Source organism: Trachemys scripta, chromosome 25 (assembly GCF_013100865.1).
Source record: "Trachemys scripta elegans isolate TJP31775 chromosome 25, CAS_Tse_1.0, whole genome shotgun sequence".
Lineage (NCBI taxonomy): Eukaryota > Metazoa > Chordata > Testudines > Emydidae > Trachemys > Trachemys scripta.
Window position 1 is genome coordinate 56,534 of NC_048322.1, and position 25,794 is coordinate 82,327.

General features: G+C 56.6%; 1 protein-coding gene across 2 annotated transcripts; it reads left to right on the plus strand.

Annotated features, from left to right (window-relative positions):
• Positions 1-244: 244 nt before the first annotated feature.
• FIS1 (fission, mitochondrial 1) lies at positions 245-19,135 on the plus strand. 2 transcript variants are annotated; one of them, XM_034757065.1, is made up of 6 exons: positions 245-580; positions 8,826-8,993; positions 16,992-17,124; positions 17,402-17,478; positions 18,110-18,215; positions 18,549-19,135. In XM_034757065.1, exons 1-6 carry the CDS (start codon positions 536-538, stop codon positions 18,644-18,646), a joined length of 627 nt encoding a protein of 208 aa, XP_034612956.1. In that variant the 5' UTR covers positions 245-535; the 3' UTR covers positions 18,647-19,135. The 2 variants fall into 2 exon arrangements, with proteins under 2 accessions (XP_034612956.1, XP_034612957.1); XM_034757066.1 differs by lacking the exon at positions 8,826-8,993 and having other exon boundaries at positions 249-580.
• The last annotated feature ends 6,659 nt before the right edge of the window (positions 19,136-25,794 follow it).

The following is a 25,794-nucleotide window of genomic DNA, read 5'->3' on the forward strand; positions in this document are numbered from 1 at the left end:
GGGCGCCTGGTCCCTGTGTTGCCATGGGAACGGGATGCCGGGCGCTTCCCCAAACGGGGGGGGGTGTCCCTGTCGGAGCGTCGCGTCCCCATGGTAACTAGGGGGGCGTGCCCAGCATCTCCCCACTCCAACGTCACTAGGCGGACTCAGGGCTCCAGGCCAAATTTCCCGGCAACCCCTGCGCGGCCCCGTTCGCCAACGCATGCGCAAACTGCCGCCCGTTCCCGCTGCGCAGGCGCAGCGCTCCTCTCTCTCCCCGCCCGCATCTCTCAGCGCCGCGCGGACGCCATGGTAACAGGGGCAGCCCCCTCCGTGGCGCGCGTCCTCCCGGGCCGGGACGGTGGCCGCCTTGGCCCAAACCACCCCTTCCCTTTCGCGATCCGCAGCAGGGGCAGGAGCCGGCCGGAGCCAAGCGACGCATGCGCCTCAGCGGCGAGGGGCGGGGGAGAAGGCGGAGAACAGCGGCCGCGTTTCCGGTTCCGGGGCGAGCCGCAGGTTTAGTTCCGGGGCGGCGACTTCCGGGGGTGGGGACGCGATGGAGTCGGTGCTGAGCGAAGTGGTGGCGGTGGAGGATCTGCTGGTGAGAGGCCCCGCCCCCATCGCCCACCCCCGGCATCCCCCTCCCGGGCCCCGCCCCTCCGGGCCCCCCCATCGCCCCCCTCACCCGGGCCCCGCCCCCCCATCGCCCCCTGGTATCCTCCTCCCCGGGTCCCGCCCCCCAGTCCCTCCCATCGCCCCCTCCCCGGGCCCCGCCCTCTGCTACCCCCTCCCTGGGCCCAGGCTTCCCATCTCCCCCCTGCCATCCTCCTCCCCGCCTCCCTAGGCTCCCCATTGCCCTCCCGGCATCCCCCCCCGAGCCCTGCCCCCCCAGTCCCTCCCATTGCCCCTCTCCCTGAGCCCCGCCCTCTGGGGTCCCCTCCTTGTGCCCTGCCCCCCCACCATCCCCCTGACTGGAGCCCTGCCCCCAGACCCCCCGACTCCCCCATTGGTCCCCTGACATCCCTGCAACTGGGGCCCTGCCCCCCATTGCCCCCTCCCTGGACCCTGCCCCCTGGCATCCCCCTCACCTGGGCCCCCCCACCATACCCCTAATTGGGGTCCTGCCCCCAGACCCCCCCATCGTCCCCCCACCATCGTCCTAACCAGGGCCCTGCCACCTGGGGTCCCCTAGCCTGGGTCCTCCTGCCTTGAATCCCCAGCATAGACCCCGCCCCATACACCCTCCCCCTCTGCGGTTTGGGCCCCGCCCCCCAGGAGTCCCTCTGCTCTCCTGTCTCTCCAGGAGGGCGGGGCCGAAGCCCGAGGGCTTCAGGAGTCGGTTTGCAGGCCCCCTGCCTGGAGCGGTGGGGTTTGGGCTTTGCAGTGGGACTCAGGCTTCGGCCCCGCCCTCCTGGGGTCGGGAAGTAATTTTTGTTGTCGGAAGGGGATCGCTGTGCAAGGAAGTTTGAGAACCGCTGCTCTAAGGCCCTGAACCTTCAACACAGTCCCACTCCCAGTGTACCCTATCCAGGGGCCCCTGTCCCTGGGATCCTCCACCCAGAACCCTCAATCCAGGCCCCGGATCCCCCACCCAAAGGTCCCTCCTCTTCAGCCCCCCCGGAGGAACTTTACCCCGGACCTCCCCCCCCCCCCCAGGCCCTTCCTGTCCAGCCCAACCCCCTGGATTCCCCTACCCAGGGTCCCCTCCGCCGGAGCCTCCCCCCTCCTCCTGAACCTTCAATTCACGCTCCCCTTCCCCTGAGCCTACCCCATGGTCCTGCTCACTGAATACCCCCATAGCCCCTCCCCTACAGCTCTCCCTGCCTTCTCCCTCCCAGAGCCTGCCCCCTCCCTTTTGAGGCATCTGCTCCCCCAGGTCCCACTGACAGTTGGATCTGCCCCCCATATCCCTGCCCTGAATCTCTCGCCGCTGACTTCCCCTGCCCCGCCCAGGGGCTTTCCTTGGGGCCTCTCCTCCCTGAGACCATCCCCAGCTGCCCTTGAATAACCGGTCCCATTCGCCTTCTGGCCCCAGTGAACCCCCCTCCCCCCTCAATTCTCTCTGCATTGATGGAGCAGGTGCCTATGTGTTTGGATGTCACTGGTTTTCTCTCGTGCGTGATGCTTCGGGCTCCTGGGCTGGAGGGGGTGCTACGTTCTTTCTTAGATCCTGTGACACCCCCCCTCCCCCCCCGGCCCCCCTGCAAGCCAGGTACCTCCAAGTGTGTGTGTGGGGGGGAAGGGTTGGCAGGGGATCATGCCCCCTTGTTGGGATGCAGTAAACTATGCAACGGTTCTGCCCTCGTACTTGTGTGGAGAGGCCGTGGGGAGCATGTGGCAGCAGGGAGGGCTGTGCCGTGGTGGGGATCAGGAAACCCCAGTCCTGTGCAGAACTCTGGGGCTTTGCGTTCTCTTCCCGAGCCGTCGGCGCGAGCGATATGGAAGGGGCCCCAGGGCTTGGCTGCCATGGGGTGAAATGGACAGCCTTAACATCACCCCCCCCCCCCAAAAAAAAAAAATTGGGCATCAGTGTTTTCAATTAGGCTGATTTAACAATTGGAACAAATGTTTGTATTCAGCCCCAGACTGGCTGCCTTTCTGGAAGAGATCTAGTGATTAAACATCTGAATGGCTACACTGGATCAGACCAAAGGACCATCTGGCCCAGTATCCTGTCTTCCGACAGTGGCCAATGCCAGGTGCCCCAGAGGCAATGAACAGAACAGGGAATCATCAAGTGATCCATCCCCTGTTGCCCATTCCCTGCATCTGGCAGTCAGAGGATTGGGGAAACTAATAGTATGGGGTTGCCTCTCTAACCATCTTGGCTAGTAGCCATTGATGGACCTGTCCTCTAAGAACTTATCTAGTTCTTTTTGCGAACCCAGTTATAATTTTGGCCTTAGACAAGCAAGACTCAGTTTCTCTCCCTCTCTAGGGACCATGCCAGCAAAGTTGCTGCCCTGTTGAAAATGAGGATTATTGGGGTTTTCTATTACATCTGGAGTTATTCCTGGTTGGTCTAGATGACACAGGCTCTTTCCATCTAGTTTAGGGGTTTGTTCTGCTGACTGTAGCTAGCGTCTGGGCATTGGCCAAGACCCTAGAGGACTTTGGTAGGGCGTCTGGTGCTTTCTTCCTTTTTGAGATCAAAACTCTGGTTAGAGGAGGCTCTTTGGTTGTGGGATTTTTAAATACTATTGGCGGGGGGGGGGTAGTTCATCTGTTTCAGGGATGGTTGTTAATTTTGGGGGAGGGTTTATTTGTTTTGCTTGACGGGGAGTTAATTGAGTAGAAAGAAATGCCAAGCCAAGCGTCATTCTTTCAGCTGAGAGTCATTTTCCAAGAGGTAGGTCTTGCTGTTTTTCCTAAAGGCTATCAGACTCTGAACTCTCCTGATTTCTGCAGGAAGATTGTTCTGTAGCCGGATCCCCTCTCTAGAGAAGGCTTCATCCCCAACTCTCGTGTGGTTCCCTCCAGGGCTTTGGGGTCATGTCAAAGGTCTTAGGCTGACGTTGGTAGCTGACTGGGACCCAGTGGGAAGAATTGAGCGTAGATCCGAAGGGACCATAGGTCATCTAGTCCAGTGTTCCTCAACGACCTGTCTGTGGACCCACACTGGTTCCCGAGATTTCCCTGATACAGTTTGGGAGGGCAGCAAGCTATCAAAAAGGTTGAGAGACTCTGCTCTAGTCTGATGTCCTGTCTATCACAGGCTGGCAATTTTCACCCACTTGCCCCTGGGTTGAGCCTGAGAACTTGTGCATGACTAAAGCATATTCCAGAAAGTCTGGTTTGGAAGATGTCAAGTGATGGTGAATCGACTGCTTTCTTGTGGGAGTTTGTTCTGGTTGCATAAGGTTGCCAGCTCTGAGTTGCCAGCACGTGGCCTGCTCATGAACTGTTTGAACGAGAGTGGACACTTCCGAAAAACATCCCACTTGAATTTCAAAATCGCCAGCGATGGAGAATCCACCGCAGCTGTTGGGAAGTGGTTCCGATTGTTCGTTGAAAAAATGTGCGCTTTATTTCTAGTCTGAATTCATCATAAACGGCCACACTGGGTCAGACCAAGGGTCCATCCAGCCCAGTATTCTGTCTTCCGACAGTGGACAATGCCAGGTGCCCCAGAGGGAATGAACAGAACAGGTAATCATCCCCTATCGCCCATTCCCAACTGTCGGATCTTGTTAGACCTTTGTCTGCTGGGCTGAAGAGCTCATTATTGGACTTGTTCCCATGTAAGTACCTATAGATGGGAAGCGAGCAGACTGGAAAGAAAGTGTGAATTTTTACCAGCGAAGGGAAATTCATCATTGGGAAAAGTTCCCAAGGGCCATGGTGGATTCTTAAATCAAGGCGACATCCCGTCTCTAGTTCAACTTGGAATTAATTCAGGGCATCCAATGACCTGTTATGCAGGTGCCTTCTGCCCTTAGACTCTCTGAAGAAGAGTCATCTGTTATCAAATTTCTGTTCCCACGTAGGTAGTTATAGATCAAGTCACCCGTTAGCCTTCTCTTTGAGCTGCGGGGGCATGCTTCTTCTAACCCTTTAGTCGTTCTCATGGCTGGTCTTTGAACCCCCTCCAATTTATCCCTGTCTTTTTGGAATGGAGGACCCTGGAACTGGATTCAGGATTCCAGAAATGGTTGCACCAGTGCCAAATATGAGGGAATCATAGACTGGTAGGACTGGAAGGGACCTCGAGAGGTCATCTAGTCCTGTCCCCTGCACTCGTGGCAGGGCTAAGTATTATCTAGACCATCCCTGACAGGTGTTTGTCCAACCTGCTCTTAAAAATCTCCAATGATGCAGATTCCACAACCTCCCTAGGCAATTTATTCCAGTGCTTAACCTGTCAGTTAGGGAGTTTTTCCTAATATCCAACCTAAACCTCCCTTGCTGCAACTTAAGCCCATTGCTTCTTGTCCTGTCCTCCGAGGTTAAGAAGAACAATTTTTCTCCCTTCTCCTTGTAACAACCTTTTATGTACTTGAAAACTGTTTTGTCCCCTCTCAGGCTTCTCTTCTCCAGACTAAACAAATGCAGTTTTTTCAACCTTCCCTCATAGGTCATGTTTTCTAGACCTTTCATCATTTTTGTTACTCTTCTCTGGACTTTCTCCAAGTTGCCCCCATCTTTCCTGAAATGTGCCCAGAACTGGATGCAGTTCTCCAGTTAAGGCCTAATCCGTGCAGAATATCGCTTCCCTTGCGGCTGCGACGGTGCAGCGTGCTTGACACCGCCGAGCGAAATGGGTAGAGACCAGTTGGCGTTGGCAACACACGGCTGTTTCTCGCAGCCGTGTGGTGGGGCAGGAGAGCAGGTTCAGAGGTCTCGGGCCCTTCTGGATTAGCGGTGTAAGCCCCGTGCACCGGTCATCAGACATCTCACCACCCTCTCTCGTGAGGTCTAACGACCTGTCTCATGGGCTGACGGGAGGAGGAAGCGTACGCCGAGCTTCCGGCACTGACGCCTTCAAGAAGCCGTTCCCTGGGCATCAGGATGCCCCAGTTCTCTGTGCAGCCAGGGAAGGCGCCTTGAGGGGCTGCGTGCCTCACCGTCTTGACTGTATTGATCCTCCTTGTGAGGCAGGGCAGTGCTGTAGAGATGGGGAAACTGAGGCACGGTGCTTCACTGTGCCGTTATCTGTGTGCATTGGGATTAGCTGTGGAGCACTGGCCGAGCTTTTGGGACCTGTGATCCCAGAGCCAGCGCAGCATTGCCCGAAACCTTATTTTAAACCCCGTTAGTGGACTTAACCGTTCTTCCCTTTGCCCGTTGAACCGTGCAGCCCGGGGGCTGGCGCGCGCCTGCCCAGGCGGGTGAAGCCGCCGTCCGTGCCGAGGGACTCTGGGGTAAACAATCGAAAGAAGCAAAGGGCTCATTGTTCGGGGCTGGTAGCGGGTTACAGGCTCTGAGCCAATGGCTTTGTCAAGTCTAGAAAGCGGGAGGGGGGGGGAATTCTGCTGGCAAAGCCGATGCGCTGCCTGTTGCAGTGGCACAAACGGGGGTGTGATACGGAGGGTTGCGGTGCTCATAAGATACCCAACTTTACTCCTCCATGAGCTCCGGGCTCTATCCCTCCGTAAGCTCAGGGTATAACTCCCGTTCCCTGTGGACTCGGGTCTGCGGGGTCTTTTACCAGTGCAAGAACCTTACATGGGAATATCCTTAACCTCTGTTTATTAACAGTCCCCGAAACCGAATACACCCACTAAGCATACACTGCTGAGCTTTTTCTGCTGGCCGGTCAGGGTCAGGTCATCCGGGGACTCCAGCTTCTGCGTGGCGTGATTGGCAGGCTGCTGAGGTCTGACAGCTCGGATCTTGGGGCTGTGTCCTGGAGTTGGTTCCCAAGAGCTGCCTTTTGGACCCCAGTTTATATAGTGAAATTTGAGTCTTGCTTAGCTGTGTCTTAACCCAGGGTTTCTCAAACTGGGGTCCGCGAGGGTACTCCGGGGGGTCCGCGGGTCATGTCCGGGGCCGCTGGCCCCGCTGATTAACTCCTCCCCGTCCTTCCCAGTGTCTCCTGCACACCGCGGAACAGCTGTTCGCTTGGGGCAGGGGGGCGGGAAAGGTCAGGGGTGGGGTGGGGCATTTGGGGAAGGGGGTGGAGTGAGGGCAGGGCCACGGGCTGAGCAAGGGGTTTGGGGGTCCAACAAAAGTTTTAAGTCAAAATGGGGGTCCTCAGCTTGGTTAAGGCACAGGTTCTCAAATTTTAGCAATCATTTGACTAAAATATTACTAAACAATTCTCTAACCAAACTTAACCTATTGTCAAACAATGCTTTTAACCAATCACAGCCCACCACCTTAACTGATTTACACTTAGCAAAATTAGTTATGTAACGGACAGACACAATCAAAGAACCAGACAGATCAACAATAGAGACGTGGGGACCATAAAGGGCAAAACAATAAAGACGTCTAGATTTCACAATCCCAACGTGTTAAGTGACTGCTTGCCAGACAGAATGCTATGAAACGAAGTTTTCTTTAAACCTCTTAAGATCTGTTTCTTTCTTCGGTGGTGGTGGGTACTACACCTCTACCCCGATATAACGCTGTCCTCGGGAGCCAAAAAATCTTACCGCGTTATCGGTGAAACCGCGTTATATCGAACTTGCTTTGATCCGCTGGAGTGCACAGCCCTGCCCCCCCAGAGCGCTGCTTTACCGTGTTATATCCGAATTCGTGTTATATTGGGCCGCGTTGTATCGGGGTAGAGGTGTACTAAGCCAGCAGCAGCATTCCTACCAGCCTGATATTTCATTGTTTTAATGTAGTTGAGATGGAATGGGAGGATGTGAGTTTTTGCTTTTTCCTCTCATGGCCATATGGTTTGCAGAAAAAGGCCTCACACCTTGCACTGGAACAAGTCTGAGCTCCTAAAGCACTAGGACAGTCTTACCAGGGACTGTCCCCTTGGGCACCCAGGCAAGCCGGACTCTGGTAGATGGTCATTTTCCGCCCAAAGGCACAAGGATGTTCAGATTACAAAGGACCAGTCGCTTACCCCAGGTCAATTACATTTAGATCTCAAACCCAAGACAAGGCTTGTAGCCAATTCTAGAACAAACAAACTAACTAAAAGTATTTTTTAACTGGGACAAAGAAACAAGTTATTTACAAGGTTAAAGCAGGTCACACACACACACAAATGAGGTACAATCTTAAGTTCAAAACGTTCTAGAAGTTTCTATAATAAGCAAGTTATTAGGTCCTTCGAGGCCAACCCTAAGAATCGCTGCCCTTCAGCGTCCTGACAGCATAAAGCAGCGTTTCTCAAACTGGGGTCCTGAGGCTATTGGAGGGGGGGGTCATGCAATCACCAAAAATATTGCGAGGGGGAGGGGGTACAGCAGTTTGAGACTGGGGGGGGGGAGGAGATAAAAATAAATGATTTTTTTAAAAAATGTTTTTTTTTTTTTTTATTTCAATCAGATTTTTTTGATAAAATGCTTTTTGGGGGAGAAAAAAACCTATTTAAAGATAGATACATTATAGCTCAAAGATATCTCCTTATGGAATAAGGATGATTAATTCTATCGTATGAGACAATATATTCATGTAATGTTTAAGAAAAGTTTTGTAGATGAGTTCCAATAGTTCATGAATTAGGGACCCAATCTTATGGGGTTCCAGGGGCTTCTGTATAGATTATTGAGGTTAATCTTTCTATCTACCCACTGGGGCTCAGTCTAGAAGATACCATCAGAGATGGTTAGTTTTGCAATTCTCAGACTGTGGATTCATGTCTCCAGAGAGAACATGCTTGTTAACAGCAAAAATGTTTTAAAATAAATAACTAATGTATAGAGGTGAGAAATAACAGACCTCAACCCTATTGTCCCTCTGCAAATTTGTGTACACAGAGTCAATCCCTTACCTCTCTCTAAAAGTGCAAAGTTTCAAAAATAGAAGATTGTTGGGGGCGGAATAGATCTGGACAAGGAGAAGAAGTCTGGAGATAAATGTGAGAAGGGAGGGACAGGCAGCACAAAAGTGAAACTATCTGAGCAGCATATTCCAGAAGTCTCGAGGTCTTTCTGACTGTAGCCTTCATTGATTTGAGATCTACCATACCGTTCTCTCACTAGAAGGGAAAACCTATGATGGCAGGAGGCCGTAAAAGAGACCCATTTTGGGTGGTCTCTAGCTCTGAGTTGTGACGAATAGGTATTAAGGTTATAACAACCAACAAGAATGCACTTTTTATGTAGAAAACATGATTAAATTGAGTCTTCCTGACTAGTGATTTAAATCGTGATTTAAATCAATGTGATTTAAATCAAATCCGCCCTGTTTGAGGTATAAAGGTACTAATTTCTCTTTAACAGGCATTTTTTTTCCCTTACCTGAGCATTCACGCTGTGATGGGACTTGGGGTTGTGCATGTCTCGTCTTCACGGGTGTGGGGGAAGCCACCAGCCGAGTCTCCCGTCCGCCATGCCTTGTCTGATGCCTGCAGCCCCTCTTTGGTTGGGGAGAAGATCGCACCTCTTGTGGTAAACTAGCATTTCACACCCGGTAATGCATCTCCCCCGACTGTGTGGTTTTATGCTCTTAGCCAACATTTTTATAGTCACAGGGCAAACATTTAAATGCTGCCTTATGCCACGGGGAACAGATCTGGTAAGCAGGATCAATCCTCGCAGCATCCTACAAGCCGTCTGCAAAGTCTAAAGACGTTCTTATCCCTCTAATACCTGTTTTGAGAACACTAACCCACAGTGGAGCCAGACTGGTTTCCAGCTCTGCATTTGTCGGGTTCAGCGAGGTCTAGGGGCCTTGGCATGAGTTGGTGCCTGGTCTGCCAGCGTCACGGTGACTCTCGGCTGGGAAAAATCCACTCCCTTGGGAGTAGCCGGGCCCACCTAACCCTCAGTGTAGACAGCACTAGGCTGATGGAAGCATTCTTCCGTCGGCCTGGCTACCGTCTCTCGGGAAGGCGGATTACCTGAGTTTTAAGTGCAGGCGTATCCTTGTTTGCAGCACTCCGTCGGCTGAGGTGGGCGGCGAATGCCCAAACTGCATTTTTTGAGCTTTCCACAGTGCCTTTGTCCTGTTTCCAGAAGGGCCAACCCTGCCTTCTCGTTATGGGACAGGCCAAGGCTGATTGTCTATCTCTTCATGACTCTAAATGCCTGGGTCGGGTCCTGGTTCCTGGATCATTAGTTTGGCAGGAAAAGACACAGGAAGGAACCAAGAATATCGGCCATTCTTACAGGGTCTTGGGAAGCAGGGACTCTGCAAAGGGCGTGGGGATCGTGGTGGATCATCAGTCGGAGATGAGCTCCCCGTGCGACGCCCTGGCCAAAAGGGTGAATGTGATCCCAGGTTGCGTAAACGGGGGAATCTCACGTCGGAGCAGGGAGGCGGGTTGGCCATGGTGCCACCGCCGTGGGACTCCTGCGTCCGGTTCTGGGGCCCGCAGTTCCAGAAGGAGGTTGATTGGTTGGGGAGGGGCTGGAGGAGCGCCTCGGGAAGGGTGGAGGGATCAGAGAACCAGCCTGAGAGCGGGAGACTCCAGGCGATCAACCCAAGGAGCTGAGGGGTGACTTGATTCCAGTTTAGGTGAGCTTGATAGCAGGCTCTTCGATCTAGCAGGCAAAGGGCCACTGAGAGCCAGTGAAACTCCAGAAAGAGCGACTAGAAAGCCAGTGCCCAAGGGCCACGGAGGATTCCCCGCGTTTAAGGCACGGCTGGATGGCTTCCTGAAAGAGCGGATCTGGTTCATTTGGGACACAGGAGGGTAGCCAGGGCTGTGATCAGTGGGCGCTGTTCCTCTGAATCCATGCAGTGCCGTCTCTTTGCCGAATTTCTGTTCTCCATGCGGGTACCTGCCCCTGCGAATGGCCAGCAGGGGGCCCCAGAGGCCCTTGCCAGGAGCGTGGCCAGGAAAGGACGGGCCGTGCCAGGGAATTCCAGTCCCTGCTCATGCCGTGAAAGCCTCCGGTTCCATCGTCACGCGAGCGTTTGAAAGTTGCTTCTCCTCTGCAGCCTTCCTTGATCCCCGCTCGTCCCTCGTTTCTTCTTGGGCCAGCGTGGTCCTTTAGCTTCAGTGGCTTTTCCCTCCCCCTCCCTGGAGTCCCCCCTCCCCGATGTATGTAGACCACATCTGGCCTGCAGGCCCATTCTGCCCAGCCTTTGCGCTCCCGGCTGGGGAGGCTCGCCCCTGGCCCCTCCCCTGCTGCCCCCATGCTCTGAGCGGGGTAAGAAGGCAGGGAGTGGGGGGGGGGTGGATAAAGAGCAGAGGGTCCTGGGGGTCAGTCAGGGAGCAGGGGGTGGTTGGATGGGGTGGAGATTCTGGGGGCAGTCTGGTGATAGGGAACAGAGGGGGTTGGATAGGGGGTGGGAGTCCCGGGGGGCCTGTCGGGGGTGAGGATATGGATGGGGGGCAAGGGGGATTGGATGGGGGTGAGGTCCCAGGAGAGGGCAGTTGGGGGACAAAGAGTGGGGGGGTTGGATAGGGGGTGGGAGTTTTGGGGGCCCTGTCAAGGGGTGGGGGTGTGGATAGGGGTCACGGGACAGTGAGTGGGGTTGGATGGGGTGAACGTTCAGCGCGGGGGGGGGGGGCGGGGGGGGGTGGATAGGCGTGGGAGCCCCGGGGGGAGGGCCTGTCGGGGCGGGGATGTGGATAGGGGACAGGGAGCGGGTGGGGTCCCAGGAGAGGGCAGTCAGGGGACAAGGAGCAGAGGGGGTTGGCTGGATCGGAGGTTCTGAGTGGGGCAGTCAGGGAGCGGGAAGGGGTGGATGGGGATGGGGGCCAGGCTGTTTGTGGGGGGGGGGAGCACAGCTTTCCCTACCTGGCCCTCCATACCGTTTCGCAACCCCGATGTGGCCCTGGGACCAAAAAGTTTGCCCACCCCTGATGTAGACGGAGAAACCAGCCTTCCTCTCAAGCTGCATTTTGCACAATGGCACACAGCTCCCCTCCACCCCGCTCTGGGCTCACCTCCAGTCCCCAGCCCGTTATGGTTGAACTGGGCGTTACAACCTGGGAACGAGGCTGTAACGAACCCTACATGTCCTCTGAGCTCACCCACACGGCCCCTTGCTGTTGGGACTGGGGCTTGGAGACTGGCAAGGGACCGTTACATCGTCTGGTTGGACCTTCCCGGGCCCGCTTCCCCCGGATGGAGCCCGGGAACCGGCTTCTCTCCCAGAAAGCTGAGAGATGGCGAATCTGCCACGGTGCTTGCTTAGTCACCGACTTTGTGGGACCGGTTGGTTTAAAATAATCCCCCGGGGCTTCGCAAAGGTCAGGATTCTTCTCTCCGTTTTCCAGCCGAGGGGAAACTGAAGCGCAGAAGCAGGGAAGTGGTCCCCCAACAGAGCTGGGAATAGCTCCCGGGGCTCCACGCCGCCCGCCTGGGAGAATGGCAAGTGGCCAGTGGGGAGAGCCGCCAGCGGGTGGCCTGGCAGAGCTCGCAGCGTTAGCCTTGGTTGGAATTTCCCAGCTCCTGCGCGGTTGTGTTGCAACCCTGGGGGTGTTGAAACAAAGTCATCCGGGTTTAATTTCCTCCATGGTGGGGGGAGGGAGGGGGAAGCCTACAATGAAAAGAGCATTTCTCAGTCGTTGTCTGACTTCCTTGACTGGCTGGGCCCTGCCTCTCCACTCTGTTTATCAAACACAGCTTTAGGGCCGGGTGAGGGGATGTCGGGGTCAGGCCTGGCTCGCCTGACGTGCGCACGTGGCGCGTTCAAATCTGCCAGATCTCACTTGACAATAGCACGATGCGTGATCATAAAGACGGCTTTCCAGATACGGACCGGGCGCCGCGTCTGCCAGTCACTCTGAGGGTGGGGAACGGGGAAGCCCAAGGGGGGGAAATCCCCTATTAATCTCCATTGGGCGGAAGACTGTAGGGTTAATTGTTTATCTGCCGATCGCTTTAGCGGCTGGTATGGGAAGAGGGCGCGGGGGGCAGAGAAGTGAAGGCAGGGGGAGATTTTATAGATGTCATAGAGGTACTGCAAGGGCCTGTTAGAGCATCTAGACCAGGGATAGGTAACCTATGGCACGCATGCTGAAGGCGGCAGCGAACTGATTTTCAGTGGCACTCACACTGCCTCGGTCCTGGCCACCGGTCCGGGGGGGCTCTGCATTTTAATTTAATTTTAAATGAAGCTTCTTAAACATTTTAAATACCTTGTTTACTTACATACAACAATAGTTTAGTTATATATTAGACTTCTAAAAAGAGACCTTCTAAAAACGTTAAAATGTATGATTGGCACGCAAAACCTTAAATCAGAGTGAATAAATGAATACTCAGCACACTGAAAGGTTGCCAATCCCTGATCTAGACTGACCTCCTGGGTAGCCCAGGCCAGACCAAACATTTCAGTCCTCAAGAGACTCAATTGTTCCATGCGCGGGAGAGACCGGGACAGGGAATTGGCAAGGCAAGACATGCCTGGGAGATCCCGCAGGCGGCCCGCTCTGCTCGCCACAGAGGAAGGCAAAAAAACCTAACCCCAACGTCCTTGCCAATCTGGGGGAAATTCCCTCCTGAGCCCTGATCTGGTTATTGGCTGGGCCCCGAACTTATGAGCAAGAACTAGGCCACTAGAAAGAGGCTTTGCTGTCCCGTCTTGTGCAGTGTCCCATCTCCAGTCGTGGATGATTCAGAGGAAGGCAACCCCAACCCCTACAGAATCCAGCCGGCTGGTTGTGCATGGGAGAGGGAAGTCCTTCCTGACCCCTCCGGGTGACCCCCTGAAGCATGAGATTGGATTCATACGGAGCTGCAAGGACAGTGCTGGCAATCCTTCTCCCCCGTGGCCCGTGAAGGAAGGGGAGTCCCAAGGCCTGAAGTGACTGTCTAGCCCGCGCGGAAGTGGGTTTGCAGACGGGCAGGTTCTAGCCCTTGAGTTCTGCAGAGACCCCGATCTTGGGGCTCGTGTCCCTGAAGTGTTAGCCCAGGGGATCGGTGCCACGGGGCGAGCGGCCGCACTCAACTTACCGGGCCCGCTCTGGGGCTGTGCCACCCCATGTCTGTTGCTAGGACTTCGAGGGGCATATCCCGTGGTTCTTTTTACCAAGGTGAGCTGAGACATTCCCTGATCTCTTCCCTGGGAATTGTGGGAAAGTGTCGGAGGACTGTCGGCTAACGCTGCAGTGAAGTGTCCTATTGGCCATGGCGGGGGCTGGCTATGGATCGAGGGGGCTACAGAGCTCGAGGATCTCCGAGCTCCCTGAATTCATAGATCCCAAGGCCCGAATGCCCCCCAGATAACCACCCGTTTAACGCCGGCCATACCACTGCCCTGAATTCCTGCTCGAACTAGAGCGGATCCGAGGAAAAAGCAGCCCATCCGGATGGAAAACCTGGCCGGCGATGGGGAAATTCCACCACAGTGGTTAATTCCCCTCACTGGGAAAAATTCGCACCCTATTTCCAGTCTGAATTTGTCCAGTTTTGATCATTCTCACGGCTCTTCTCTGACCCCTGTCCTAGCCCATCCCTGACAGGTGTTTGTCTAAACCTCCAATGACGTGATTCCCTGGTTAGTTTCTTAAAATTTGGCCACATCTTTGTAGTAGCCTTTTTTTTTTCCATGCCACTGAGCTCCCAGCCTGCCAGGTCCTCCCAGTCTCACCTCCTGCGTCGTCCTGCTTTTTCTTTCCGATTGGGGAAAATAGCAAAAAATCAGTCTCGGGAAGATTGAGCAGCAGGCTGATGATTCAATGGTAAAGCCCGTTGCTGTGGGCCAAAGGAGAGCGTATGGGTCTGTCATTCTTTTTCAGTGGCTATGATATCGCTGAATACTCTTGTGCCTGATGGGTAGACGAGATTAAATAAAGGTATAATGTCAAGATCAAATATTTGTTCCCAGAATTTGACCTTTTGCTTCGCTTATCCATCCCCACCCAGATTTGCGTGGTTGAGCCGGTGGCATTTTCTTTGAATCTCTCTGTCATATTGAGCTCCGTCGACCTTATTCAATACATCTGGCACCTTGTTCTTCCCCCAACAATGCCGAAGGAGGAACTGCTCGGAACGGGACGTGCCGCCTGTTAATTTTGGATGACAGGCCGTCTCAATGGCTTCTGTTCGTATGTAAATACGGACCTTGGTTGGCTTTGGCCCGAATATCGGGCCGGTCAGCAAATCAAACGCGTGTTCCTCCGTTTAGGACGGACCTGTTGAACAACTCAACTGGTTTGAAAACATTTTAGGCATCATTCCAGCACAGGTTCATAATGCTTAATACCATCACTCAAGGGTGTTAATGGTCAGCAAATGATTAGTGTGGAGAGGATTTCAAAGGCTCCTTCACCAGGCGTGTTTTGAGTGATGATTATAGAATCGTAGGACTGGAAGGGACCTCGAGAGGTCATCTAGTCCTGTCCCCTGCACTCAAGGCAGGACTAAGTACGATCTAGACCATCCCTGACAGGTGTTTGTCCAACCTGCTCTTAAAAATCCCCAATGATGGAGATTCCACAACCTCCCTAGGCAATTTATTCCAGTGCTTAACCACCCTGACAGTTAGGGAGTTTTTCCTAGTATCCAACCTAAACCTCCCTTGCTGCAATTTAAGCCCATTGCTTCTTGTCCTATCCTCAGAGGTTAAGAAGAACAATTTTTCTCCCTCTTCCTTGTAACAACCTTTTATGTACTTAAACTGTTTTGTCCTCTCTCAGGCTTCTCTTCTCCAGACTAAACAATCCACAATTTTTCAATCTTTCTTTCATAGGTCATTTTTTCTAAACCTTGAATCAGTTTTGTTGCTCTTCTTTGGACCTTCTCCAAGTTGTCCACATTTCCTGAAATGGGGGCCCAGACTGGACACACTGCTCCAGTTGAGGCCTAATCAGTGTGAAGTAGAGCGGAAGTATTACTACTTGTCTTGCTTACAACACTCCTGCTAATACATCCCAGAATGATGTTTCCCTTTTTTTTTTTGCCACAGCGTTACACTGATTCATATTGAGTTTGTGATCCACTGTGACCCCCAGATCCCTTTCTGCAGGACTCCTTCCTAGGCAGTCATTTCCCACTTTGTGTGTGTGCAACTGATGGTTGCTTCCTCAGTGGAGCACGTTGCATTTATCCTTCTTGAATTTCATCCTGTTTACTTCAGAACATTTCTCCACTTTGTTCAGATCATTTTAAATTTTAATCCTCTCCTCCAAAGCACTTGCAACCCCTCCCAGCTTGGTAGCACGCAGGGTGTGAATACCGGGCATTTAGCCTGCAGCCGGGCCCGCGAGACACACAGGCCAGCGGGAGGGAAGTGGGGTGGTGGATGCTGGTACCCTGGGCCGAGCTGGGGTGGGATTGGGATTGGGGGTGGGGGTGGCCTAGCCGCCCGGGCTGCTCCAAAGCCAGAAGCTCAAGGCTCCGCCGCGCCCGGTGCAGTAGCTGAATGTGTGGTTTGGCTCGGGTGAAATGTGATATCCGAGACCCGGAATTGGAGGGAGCTTGTTCCTCTTGGAGCCCAGCCCAGGCCAGGAGGGAGACGGGCTCCGGGGCAGAAATGCTCCCGACTTGGGATCTGTGGTGCTCCTTTCCCAGCCTGGAACCACCAGGGTTCGGCCCCCAGCTCGGGGAGGGGAGTGGGGGCGGGTGGGTTAGATCGGGGGGGGGCTGGGAGCCAGGACTCCTGGGTTCTCTCCCCAGCTCTGGGAGGGGAGTGGGGGTGGGTAGGTTAGAGCAGGGGGTGCTGGGAGCCAGGACTCCTGGGTTCTCTCCCCAGCTCTGGGAGAGGAGTGGGGTCTGGTGGGTTAGAGCAGGGGGGCTGTAAGCCAGGACTCCTGGATTCTCTCCCTGGCTCTGGGAGGGGAGTGGGGTCTAGCAGTTAGAGCAGGGTGGGCTGGGAGCCAGGACTCCTGGGTTCTATTCCACTGGCAGGGTGCTGAGTCTAGGGCATACCACGGCCAGCCACAAACTGACCCTGTCCCCTGGCTCTGGTAACTGGAGAGCTCCAGGCTGCCAGGCTGCTCTGAATGGTTAATCTCAGGGCTGGGGGGGCCTTGGGCCAGCAGGGGGGAAGGACACCTGGCCCTATGGGACAGAGCCGGCCCCATGGGACAGAGCCAGCCCCATCCTGCTGCCAGAACGGCCCTGCTGGGAAAGTGCCGAGTCCCAGGGCAAGGGGCACTTTGTGCCGGGTGCAGTTAAAGGAGGCGCCAGTGGTCAAGGCAGAGCAGACTAGGGGCTTGAGCAGGGGCCCTGGGGAGCCATGACTCCTGGGTTCTCTCCCCAGCTAGACTCCACTCCCCTCCCAGAGCCAGGGAGAGAACTCAGAAGTCCTGAAACTGAGTGGGGGAAGTGTGTGTGTGTGTGTGTGTGTGTGTGTGTCTCTCTCTCTCTCTCTCTCCCCTCCCCTATGTGCGTCTGGGGGTGGGTATGGAGGCTGAGGGGTGACAGGCCATGCCCTGCCATCTTACCCCCACCCTCTCCCTGGCCCTGTGTGTCCCCCCAAGACGGGTCCCGGCGGGCGGGGGTTCCTGGCGCTGCCCACGGTCTCACCCCGCCGTTACCCCGCAGCGGTTCGAGAAGAAGTACAAGGCAGAGCTGAGCGGGGGCACGGTCTCCAAGGGGACGCAGTTCGAATACGCCTGGTGCCTGGTGCGCAGCAAATACACCGACGACATCAAAAAGGGCATCGTGCTGCTGGAGGGTGAGTGACGCCCTGCTCCTAGCTGGGGTCCCCCCCGGCTCCATCCGGCTCTGCCCGGCCAGTCCCACTGAGCCAGATACCCAGCAAAGGCATGCCCGCGCCTCTGGGAACCGTGCCGCCAGGCAGGATGGTCCTGGGGTTAGCACGGTGTAGACTGGCCAGGGCACCGCCCTGGAGGCCCCCCATTGGGTCTGTCTGCCTGGTTCTGCCCTGAATCGGGGGGAGGGGGAGCTGGAGCCGGAGCCCCCAGTCACCCCGTCTCCACTCTACCCTCTAGAGCTGGTGCCCAAAGGCTGCAAGGAAGAACAACGCGACTACGTCTTCTACCTGGCCGTGGCCAATTACCGGTTGAAGGTGTGTGTGTGGGGCGGGTAATGGCTGCTCCTCAGGTCCCAAGGTCCTGGGGTGGCTTGGGGAACTGTGCCTAGGGGCTGGGGGCTGGATGGGACAGGCTCAAGGGGCGCAGGGAGTAGGTTATATGGACTTGGGGACCCTCAAAGATCAGGGACAAGCTGGGGGGTGCCGAGGGCCAGCTAGCCCCGGCCCGTGCCCCGTTTTCCCAGAGGGATGCAGGGAGCTGACCCAGAAAGGAAGTGGGTTAACTTTCCTGGCCCAGGTACCAATGGGGGAATGTCCCCGCCTGATTGCAGGGTGGCTCAGCGGGGCTCCATAAACCTATGGCTGGGTGGGGCCCTGTGCTGGCGGGGTTTTATGGACTCTGCCACTGCAGCTCATAAACCCCGAGGTGCTGATAGGCGAGGGAAGGGCTGGGCCCAGGGGGAGAGGGTCGAGGACAGATGGGGTGGGGCGGGTGTGGGGCGGTGGGCTCGGAGCAGGGAGGGACGATTCGAAGCTGATCAGTGGGAGGAGGGTAACAGGGTGGGAGGAGACAGGGAGGGGGTTGTGCCATGGGAGGGATTGAGGGGCTGTTGGGTGGGGGGGCCAGGGAGGGTACTGTGGGTGCTGACCACCCCCTGTCCCCCAGGAGTACGAGCAGGCCCTGAAGTACATCCGGGGGCTGCTGAAGACGGAGCCCAAGAACACGCAGGCGCTGGAGCTGAAAAAGCTCATCGACAAGGCCATGCAGAAAGGTCAGCCCCCCACGGCCCCCCAATCCCGTCCTTGCCTCGCCCCAGGGAGGGTGGGATCGGCCAGCCCCTCTTCCCGCCCTGACCCCGAAATCCAGGCTGTGGGTCTCCCTCTCGGGCCTGCCCACGCTTCTTCCAGCCGGGCCCCAGTGCATCCCTGCATCCCAGCATGCATTGCCCCACCGGCCTGAGGCATGATGGGCAAGCCGGCTGGATTTTCCCAGCATGCCCAGGGGTGAGGATGGACCTGCCAGATGGGGGAGGACGGGAGAGGTGGGCAGGGCCTTGCGTGTGAAGGCCCTGCCCCCGCGGCTAAGCCCTGTGTTTTCTCTGCAGACGGCCTGGTCGGCATGGCGATCGTCGGTGGCATGGCCCTGGGCGTGGCCGGCCTGGCCGGTCTCATTGGATTGGCCATCTCCAAGTCAAAATCGTAACCGTCCGGTGCATCCCGCCCTTGCCCCTGTTCTCCCCTCCCGCCAGGCCCGGGAGCCCACGTGCTAACTCCACTCAGTCACTAATCGTCCCCCTCCCTGCCCTGGGACCCCCCCCATGCTCTCGGGTGGCTAAGCAGTGCAATAGGGGTTTGGACACATGGGAAGAGGGGTTTGGGGGGTCAATCGGCCGGCTCCCCCTTTCCCAGGCAGCAGCGGGAGATGGCTGGGGAGCCTGGAGCGGAGACACGTGGGAGCGAGCGGTGGTTCTCCTGCAGGGGGCCGGGGCAGGGTCTGAAGTCCGGCCTCCGGTCTCCTCCGTTTGGGGCCCCGCTGTGCCAGGATTCCCGCGCCCCTGCGGGCTGGGCGGGAACAGAGGGGCCGGTCCCGGCTGCAGGCTTTGCCGGCTGGACCCCAGGGCAGATCTTCCTTTCCTGTCCCTGCTCTAACCGCTGCCTTTGCACTGTAAATAAAGGTTGGTTTTGATTTGACCCATAGGGGGATCTTGGCTTTGACCCCTCCCAGCTGTCTCAGCGCGAGCGGGTGTGGGGGGCACGCGGGTGCGGGGGAATTGCTGGCTGAGAGAGAGGGCACCATCTCCCCACAGGTAGGGGATGGGAGCTAGAGTCGATGGAGTCATCAGAGCCCCACAGCTGCCCCTCTGAGGCTACAGGCAGGAGGCCACGGGCGATGGGCCCTTTCCGCCCATCCCCTCCAGCCAGCCCTTCTCGCCTGCCAAAGCTCATTTCCCAGCTAATAAATGTCTCGGGGCGATAAGCGGCTCTCCTTGAACCCCGGACTCTGGCCGGGAGCAGTAAAAGCACGGGCACGTCTCACGGCAATACAGCCGATTGCAGCATAAACAGCTGGGCCTCTTCACACGGCAGCCGCGTCTCTCACGCAGGCCCTGCTGGCCGGGCGATTACATTTTTGTTCTTGCCGCTACTCCGGCTGCTGATGCTGGGGACGGGGGAGCAGGCAGCTGCCCTGTGTGGCAGATTGTTTGGGGCCAGCCTTTGCTAGTCAGCAGGATGTTCCGGAAAGCGGGTGGGGGCCTTTGACTGTGCTCTTCTCTCCCCCCCCCCCCACCTCCCACGGTTCCAGTGGCCGACTGCCTCCTCAGCTGTGAAGTCAGCGGGATTGAGTTCTGATTTCTCCTCCTTGAGATAACAACCTTCTACTGCCACCAGTTCCTGGAGCTGGTCCCTGGAGTGCAGGGGAGAGCAGGCTGGGGTGAGGTCTAGAGTTCAAACCCTGCTGCTGATGTGTCACGCAGAGGTGGTTAGTTTCAGCCCTTGGAATTTATTCCCCCCTTGTAAGAAATTCCAGGCAAAAAACTCCGTTAAAAAAGATGGGAAAGTTGCAAAGCCAGGTGCCCGCGAGCCAGAAAAAGCCCTTTTTACAGTCTCCTCGCCCCTAATGCATCTAGGCCCTCGGGAAGGTTGTATCTTTAAGAACCACCAATGTGGCTCGAGCCTGGGAAGCGGTGACTCTGAAATAGATCGTGGGGTCATAGTGGATAAGCAGCTGGCCAGGAGCTCCTAGAGCGATGCTAAATCAATCCTTGGTTGCGTAGATGGGGGGATCTCTGGTAGGAGGAGAGAGGTGACTCTGCCTCTGGATTTAGCCCTGGGACACCCACTGTATCCGGTTGCGGCTGCTCGAGTTGCAGACGGCCGTTGATCAGTTGCAGAGGGGTCGGAGAAATGCTACTAGAAACGGTGCCTGAGAGGGGGATCCAGTCACCCCTTTGCCTCCTCTAAGCTCAACAGAGCGAGCGCTTTCAGTCTCTCAGTTCCTCCCTGGGGACCAGAGATTTGATAACCGAGGGCTCTTCTAGCCGGCAGATCAAACTTCCTGGCTGGAAGTTGAAGCTAGATAAATTCAGACGGGGAAAATAGTTGCGGATTTTTGCAAAGCACGTTGAGCTCTCTGGCTGGATAAGACCCGTGGGCTATCAGAGTCAAATTGTTGCCACCTTTAGCCATCGTTTGGGGCCCGGGTGGGATCCTGTCTCCCGGTTTGGAAATAGCGGGCTAGCCTGGTTGGGAGAGCGGGCTAGAACCTGTTCCCTGCTCTGGGGGAAGGGGGGCTCTGAGCTCCGTGTGCAGACGTACTTTCCCAGGGGATGGGGGACGGGCTCGAGACTCTGGTTTGTAAGAGGGGAGCTGCCGGTCTGTGCCCAGCGGTTTAACTGGAAGACAGGAGGTGGGTGGCTGGGGTGGAAGAGGCGAGCAGGCCAGGCCAAAGCATGAGCTAAAATGCTCGGGAATATCCCGTCTTTCAAATGTCTCCAAGAGCTCCCAGGGCTGGCTGCTTCTCTCTAGGTTGCCCCGTCGCTCGAGGTCTTCAGAGCCGGGGGGGCAGACATGCCAAGCCGGGGGGTATAGGGTGAATTACGCCACGTGGCGTGCAGGAGTCCAGCTAGATGGTCTCCTGGCCTAACATACGTCTGGATCTGTATAACACACAAGGGTCTGTGCTGGCGTGAATCTCCCTGACTCATCTCTCCATGCGCCAGCAGAGTCTGGCCCTTTGCTGGATCGAAGCCCTGTAGATCCTGTCCTCTAGTGGTGGCTTTGGCTCGTGGTCAGACATGGGAGCAGGAAACTCATGAATCTCCAGCCGCCGTCCTAATTTCAGCCTCTTGGCCCATCCTCTCCCCTCTGGGCGTTGGCCGCCGGCCGTAATTAATGTGTTGTTGTGCCCCGGCACGGCTGGCTCGACCTCCACTTGCCTCTGCTGGCCTGCTCTGAACTTGTGCTTCTTGGGTGGTGTCCTTTGGATGACCCATAAGAGCTACTCGACGTGGGTATTTTTCCCCAAACTAAAACAAAAATGCCCAACTTTGGGGGGCTCCCAGAAAGTGGGTGCAAAGTGGCTGTTTCATGTGCTCTGTGGAAATTGGATGGAAACTCCTAAAAACTGGATTTGGGTGGAGGGGGCTTAAAAATTCTGATTTTTTTTTTTTTCTTTCATCAAACCCCAATTTTTCATTTGGGGCTGGGGCGTATGAGTCCTGCCACTTCTGAAACGTTGGAGCTGAGGGGCCCAGAGCTGATGGCTGGATCCTAGCTGGCCAGTTCTGGCTTCTCCTGGCTCCGAGAGTCGGGCTCGCCGGCCTCTCTAGCGACCCTGTTGAGTTGCAGACCCAACCCCTTCCTTGTCTCCACTCCAAGAGCAAATGGAGTTGAGATGCGCAGGCTGGTAACGGCTGCCCCGCCACCCCCCCTCGGTGTTAGAGAATCTGTCTAATGCCGGTTTTTGACACGGTGTGATCACCGAAAGGGAGGCTTGTACTTGTCTCTGAAAAGTCTCATTATTTTTCCAGCCCCCCGCACCCACATGTCATAAACTTGGACGTATTTTTACACCGCGCAGTAAGAATGAATGGGTCGGGTTTTTTTTAAAAAAATCAGCTTGATTTGCAGCAATACGTAAAACTGACACGGCTGCTTTCCCCGAAGTATTTGGGGGCGAAAATCATGCCGATCTTCAGGCCGTTCCCGGGCTTGTAAACAAACCCTGGCATTTACTAGCTCGCTGCCTCGAGGGGATGAAATCCTCAGCTGCTCCCTTTCCCCTGGGCTCCGTGTCAGCTGGATCCAATTGATTGGTACCACTTGCCTCTTCCAAGTATTTCCTTATCTGCTTTTTATCTCTAGCTACTTTTTACGAGCTCCCTCCTGTAAACACGCGGGCTTTTAAAGAGACAGCGCCCCCGGCCTCCTCCCCCCATCCTATCGGGCCTTCAGCGCAGCCTGAAATGCCCCGTATGCGGTGCCTTGGAGGCATCTCAATGCTGCCACCAAGGAGACATGGGTCTACGCACCTAAATACCTTTGAGGAACGTGGCCAGGAGGTCCTATTGATTCCAGCCTGCAGGCCCCAGCGCTGCCTTGCATTCATTCCTCCTTGAACTGCAGTCGATCTCTTTGAGCAACTATCCAGCCTTGATTTTAAAATTTCCACTCTTGGAGCATCCTTATGTTCATAGATTTGTAGATCCCCCGGCCGGCAGGCACCGTGGCGTTCTACAGGAGATCAGACCAGGTGATCATCCCCCCCAGCTACTTCCCAGAGCCGATCTTTTAGAAGCATGTCCAGTCTTGATTTAAAAATGATCAGCCATGGAGGATCCATCAGTGTCCTTGGTAAATCGTTCCCGTTGTTAATTACCCTCACTGTTAAAAATCCCACGCCTTATTTCCACTCCGAGTTTGTCTCACTTCAACCTTCAGCTGTTGTTACTTTTCTTGGCTGGTCCAAAGAGCCCATTATTAAACGGTTGTTCCTGGTGTAGCTTCTTGTAGATGGATCAAGTCCCCCCCCTTAACCGTCTCCTTGATCGCGTTCCTTGCGTTTCTCATGCCAAGGCAGGTTTCCAAATCCTTCTCACGGCTCTTCTCTGACCCTTCTCCAATTTATCCACTTCCTCCTTGAATTGTGGGCACCAGAACCAGACCCAGGATCCTAGCAGGGCCAAATCCAGAGGTAAAATCACCTCTCTGCTCCTACTCAAGATCCCCCTGTTTACGCATCTCTGGATCGCATTAGCCCTTTCTGGCCGCAGCATCGTCTGGGGACCTCGGTGAGGTGCATGTGCCGTGAAGTGGTGGAGACGCCGGTTTTCTGGGCCTGAACCCATGGCTAGGAGATCAGGGAGCCCATTTTGCTGGGCTCTGAGCCTGGGGGACTCCTCCCCCCCCTTTTGGACCGGGCACTGCACAGACCCTGGTTTGCTTGTGCCAATGAGTGGTTTCCCAGCGTGAGGCCATGGGCACCCCAAACCTGGCGCCTGGCGGGGTTTGCTCCTGGATGACCATGTAAGCAAAGCATGGGCAAAGGGGGCTCCTCAGTGTGCCTGGTGGCACCCCCCAAATGCCCAAACTATCTGGGGCAGGCAAGAGACAACTGCCCGTGGGCCGTGTCCGGTCATACAGCACCGGTTCCTCTTCACTGCTGCCCCTGCCCCACTGGCGGGCCTGCCCCATATCCGATGATAAACCAGGCTCTCTATTTAATACAACCTGGTGCCAGCCAGGACCCTCGCCAATCCTCGGATCTGGTCTGGATCAGTTTTCCACACGGGGCTTCCTGCTGCCAGCCCAGAGCTGGTGGACGAGCTAGTGGAGGCGCTGATCCGGGATCCGCCAGGGGCCTTGGGAAGCTGTCACCGACGGTTATTCCCAGGGTGTTTGTTACACCCAGTCACACAGTGAGAGAGAAGGTTCCCACCCTGTGTCAGGCACTGCAGGGCTGCCCCCAAGATGGGGGTCCCCCTTGTGCCAGGCGTGGCCCAGACCTATAACGAGGCACCGCCCCCAACAGCCTGGGGTCTCCAGAGCTGGAGAAGGGTTTTCAATCCCATTTACCAGATGGGGAAACTGAGGCAGACAGGACTTGAACCTGTGTCCCTGTAGCAGCAACTTGACTGCAAGCGCCAGCCGTTCTCCCGGGCTGTTCGCGGCCCTGCGAGCGCTCCTCCCCAGCCTGGGCGCCTGTCCTCGGCGCCGAGAGCAGAACCCTTTGCCCCAGGTGTCGGGTGGCTGCTCTTGGGGTTGGGGTCCCTGTCTAAGGAACGGCGCAAGGATCAGCTGGATGCAAGACCCCCGTGCCGAAGGGGGGGCAGGATTGGGGCACGGTGAGGCCAGCCCCTCTCTGCTGGCCCCAGCCGGCCTGAGCCCATCAATCTACCACGCAGCAGCTCACTGGGTGTCCAGTGTGCCAGGATCTGCCATCTCTGCTGGGCTGTGGGGATACGTGCTGGGCAGGAGGCCGCATGGCCCGGCTGGGGATTGGGGTCCTGTGGGGTCAGGTGCGGCGCAAACCCACAATGAGGGAGTTCTTGCTCCAGAGCCCTTACCGCCTAAATAGCAGGAGAGGAACTGAGGCACACAGAGGGAAAGTGATGGGCCCAAGGTCACCCTGACGTGGAGAGAGAACCCAGGAGTCCTGGCTCCCAGCCCCCAGCTCTAACCCACCAGCCCCCACTCCCCTCCCAGAGCCGGGGAGAGAACCCAGGAGTCCTGGCTCCCAGCCCCCAGCTCTAACCCACCGGCCCCCAGTCCCCTCCCAGAGCCGGGGGAGAACCCAGGAGTCCTGGCTCCCAATCAGTGCATCCTCTTGACCCACAGGTGTGAGTGGGGAGGTGGCTGGTGGTAGGTAATTCTGCTGCCCGTGCAGCTGGCACAAGCAGGGCATGGGTGGGTGCGGCCTGGCGCAGCCCAGCCCCGGGGGGGGGGGAGGCACATCCCCTGCCAGCGCTGGCTGATGGGGAAGGCGCGGGAGCTGGGACCAGCTGGGTGGTGTAGGCGCAGTGCCAGCTGCGGAGAGCTCTCCTGCCGCACCTGCATGGGGCTGGGGGGGCATCCTGGGCCCAGATCAATGGGGCGGGGAGACGCTCACATCCCAGCTGGGCACCGGGCCTCGCTCCTGGAGGCCCCCACCTGCCAGACCACTAGCCTCTTAGGGGGCAGGGGGTACATGCCTCGCTTCTGTGTGAGACGAATAGGGGCAGGGGGCTGGGAGCCAGGACTCCTGGGTTCTCTCCCCCGGCTCTGGGAGGAGAANCTGGTGGGTTAGAGCAGGGGCGGGGCTGGGAGCCAGGACTCCTGGGTTCTCTCCCCAGCTCAGGGAGGGGAATGGGGGCTGAGAGCCAGGACTCCTGGGTTCTCTCACTTGCTCTCTGTAGGGAGTCTAGGGCCTGTATTTCCTCCTCTCTCCTTTGTCTACTTAGCCTGGGCACTCTGGGGCAGGGACTGTCTCCCGCTCTGTCTCTGCAGCCTCCTCCTGCCCCATGGGGGCCCCGATCGCATTCAAGGGAGGGTCTGGAATGGTGCCTGGCCCAATGGGCCCCAGTGTGGGGGCGCTCCCTGAACCCCAATAACAAGTAGTGAATGTGGGGTGTCAGTTACCGGCTGCCCCTTGCTCTGCCCTGGCTGGGGGTTACTGGACCATTCACATCCCTTTGCCTCCAGCAGAGGTGCCCAAGTTGCCCCTTCCTTTCTGGGCTGAGCTCCGGGGGGCGCTCCCCATCCGTATGGGGCGCGTGACACACAGCTCCGTGTGGGCAGCGCTGTGTGGGCGGGAGGGGAGGGCACAGTCCTGCCAGCCCAGAGCAGGGTTCTGTTGCCGGGCCCGGCGCCAGG

Coding starts and splice junctions, on each gene's coding strand:
- FIS1 (XM_034757065.1), top strand. CDS start 536: ATGGAGTCGGTGCTGAGCGAAGTGGTGGCGGTGGAGGATCTGCTG. Junction 17,479..18,109: donor TGGCCAATTACCGGTTGAAG/GTGTGTGTGTGG, acceptor CCTGTCCCCCAG/GAGTACGAGCAGGCCCTGAA. Junction 18,216..18,548: donor CGACAAGGCCATGCAGAAAG/GTCAGCCCCCCA, acceptor TTTTCTCTGCAG/ACGGCCTGGTCGGCATGGCG.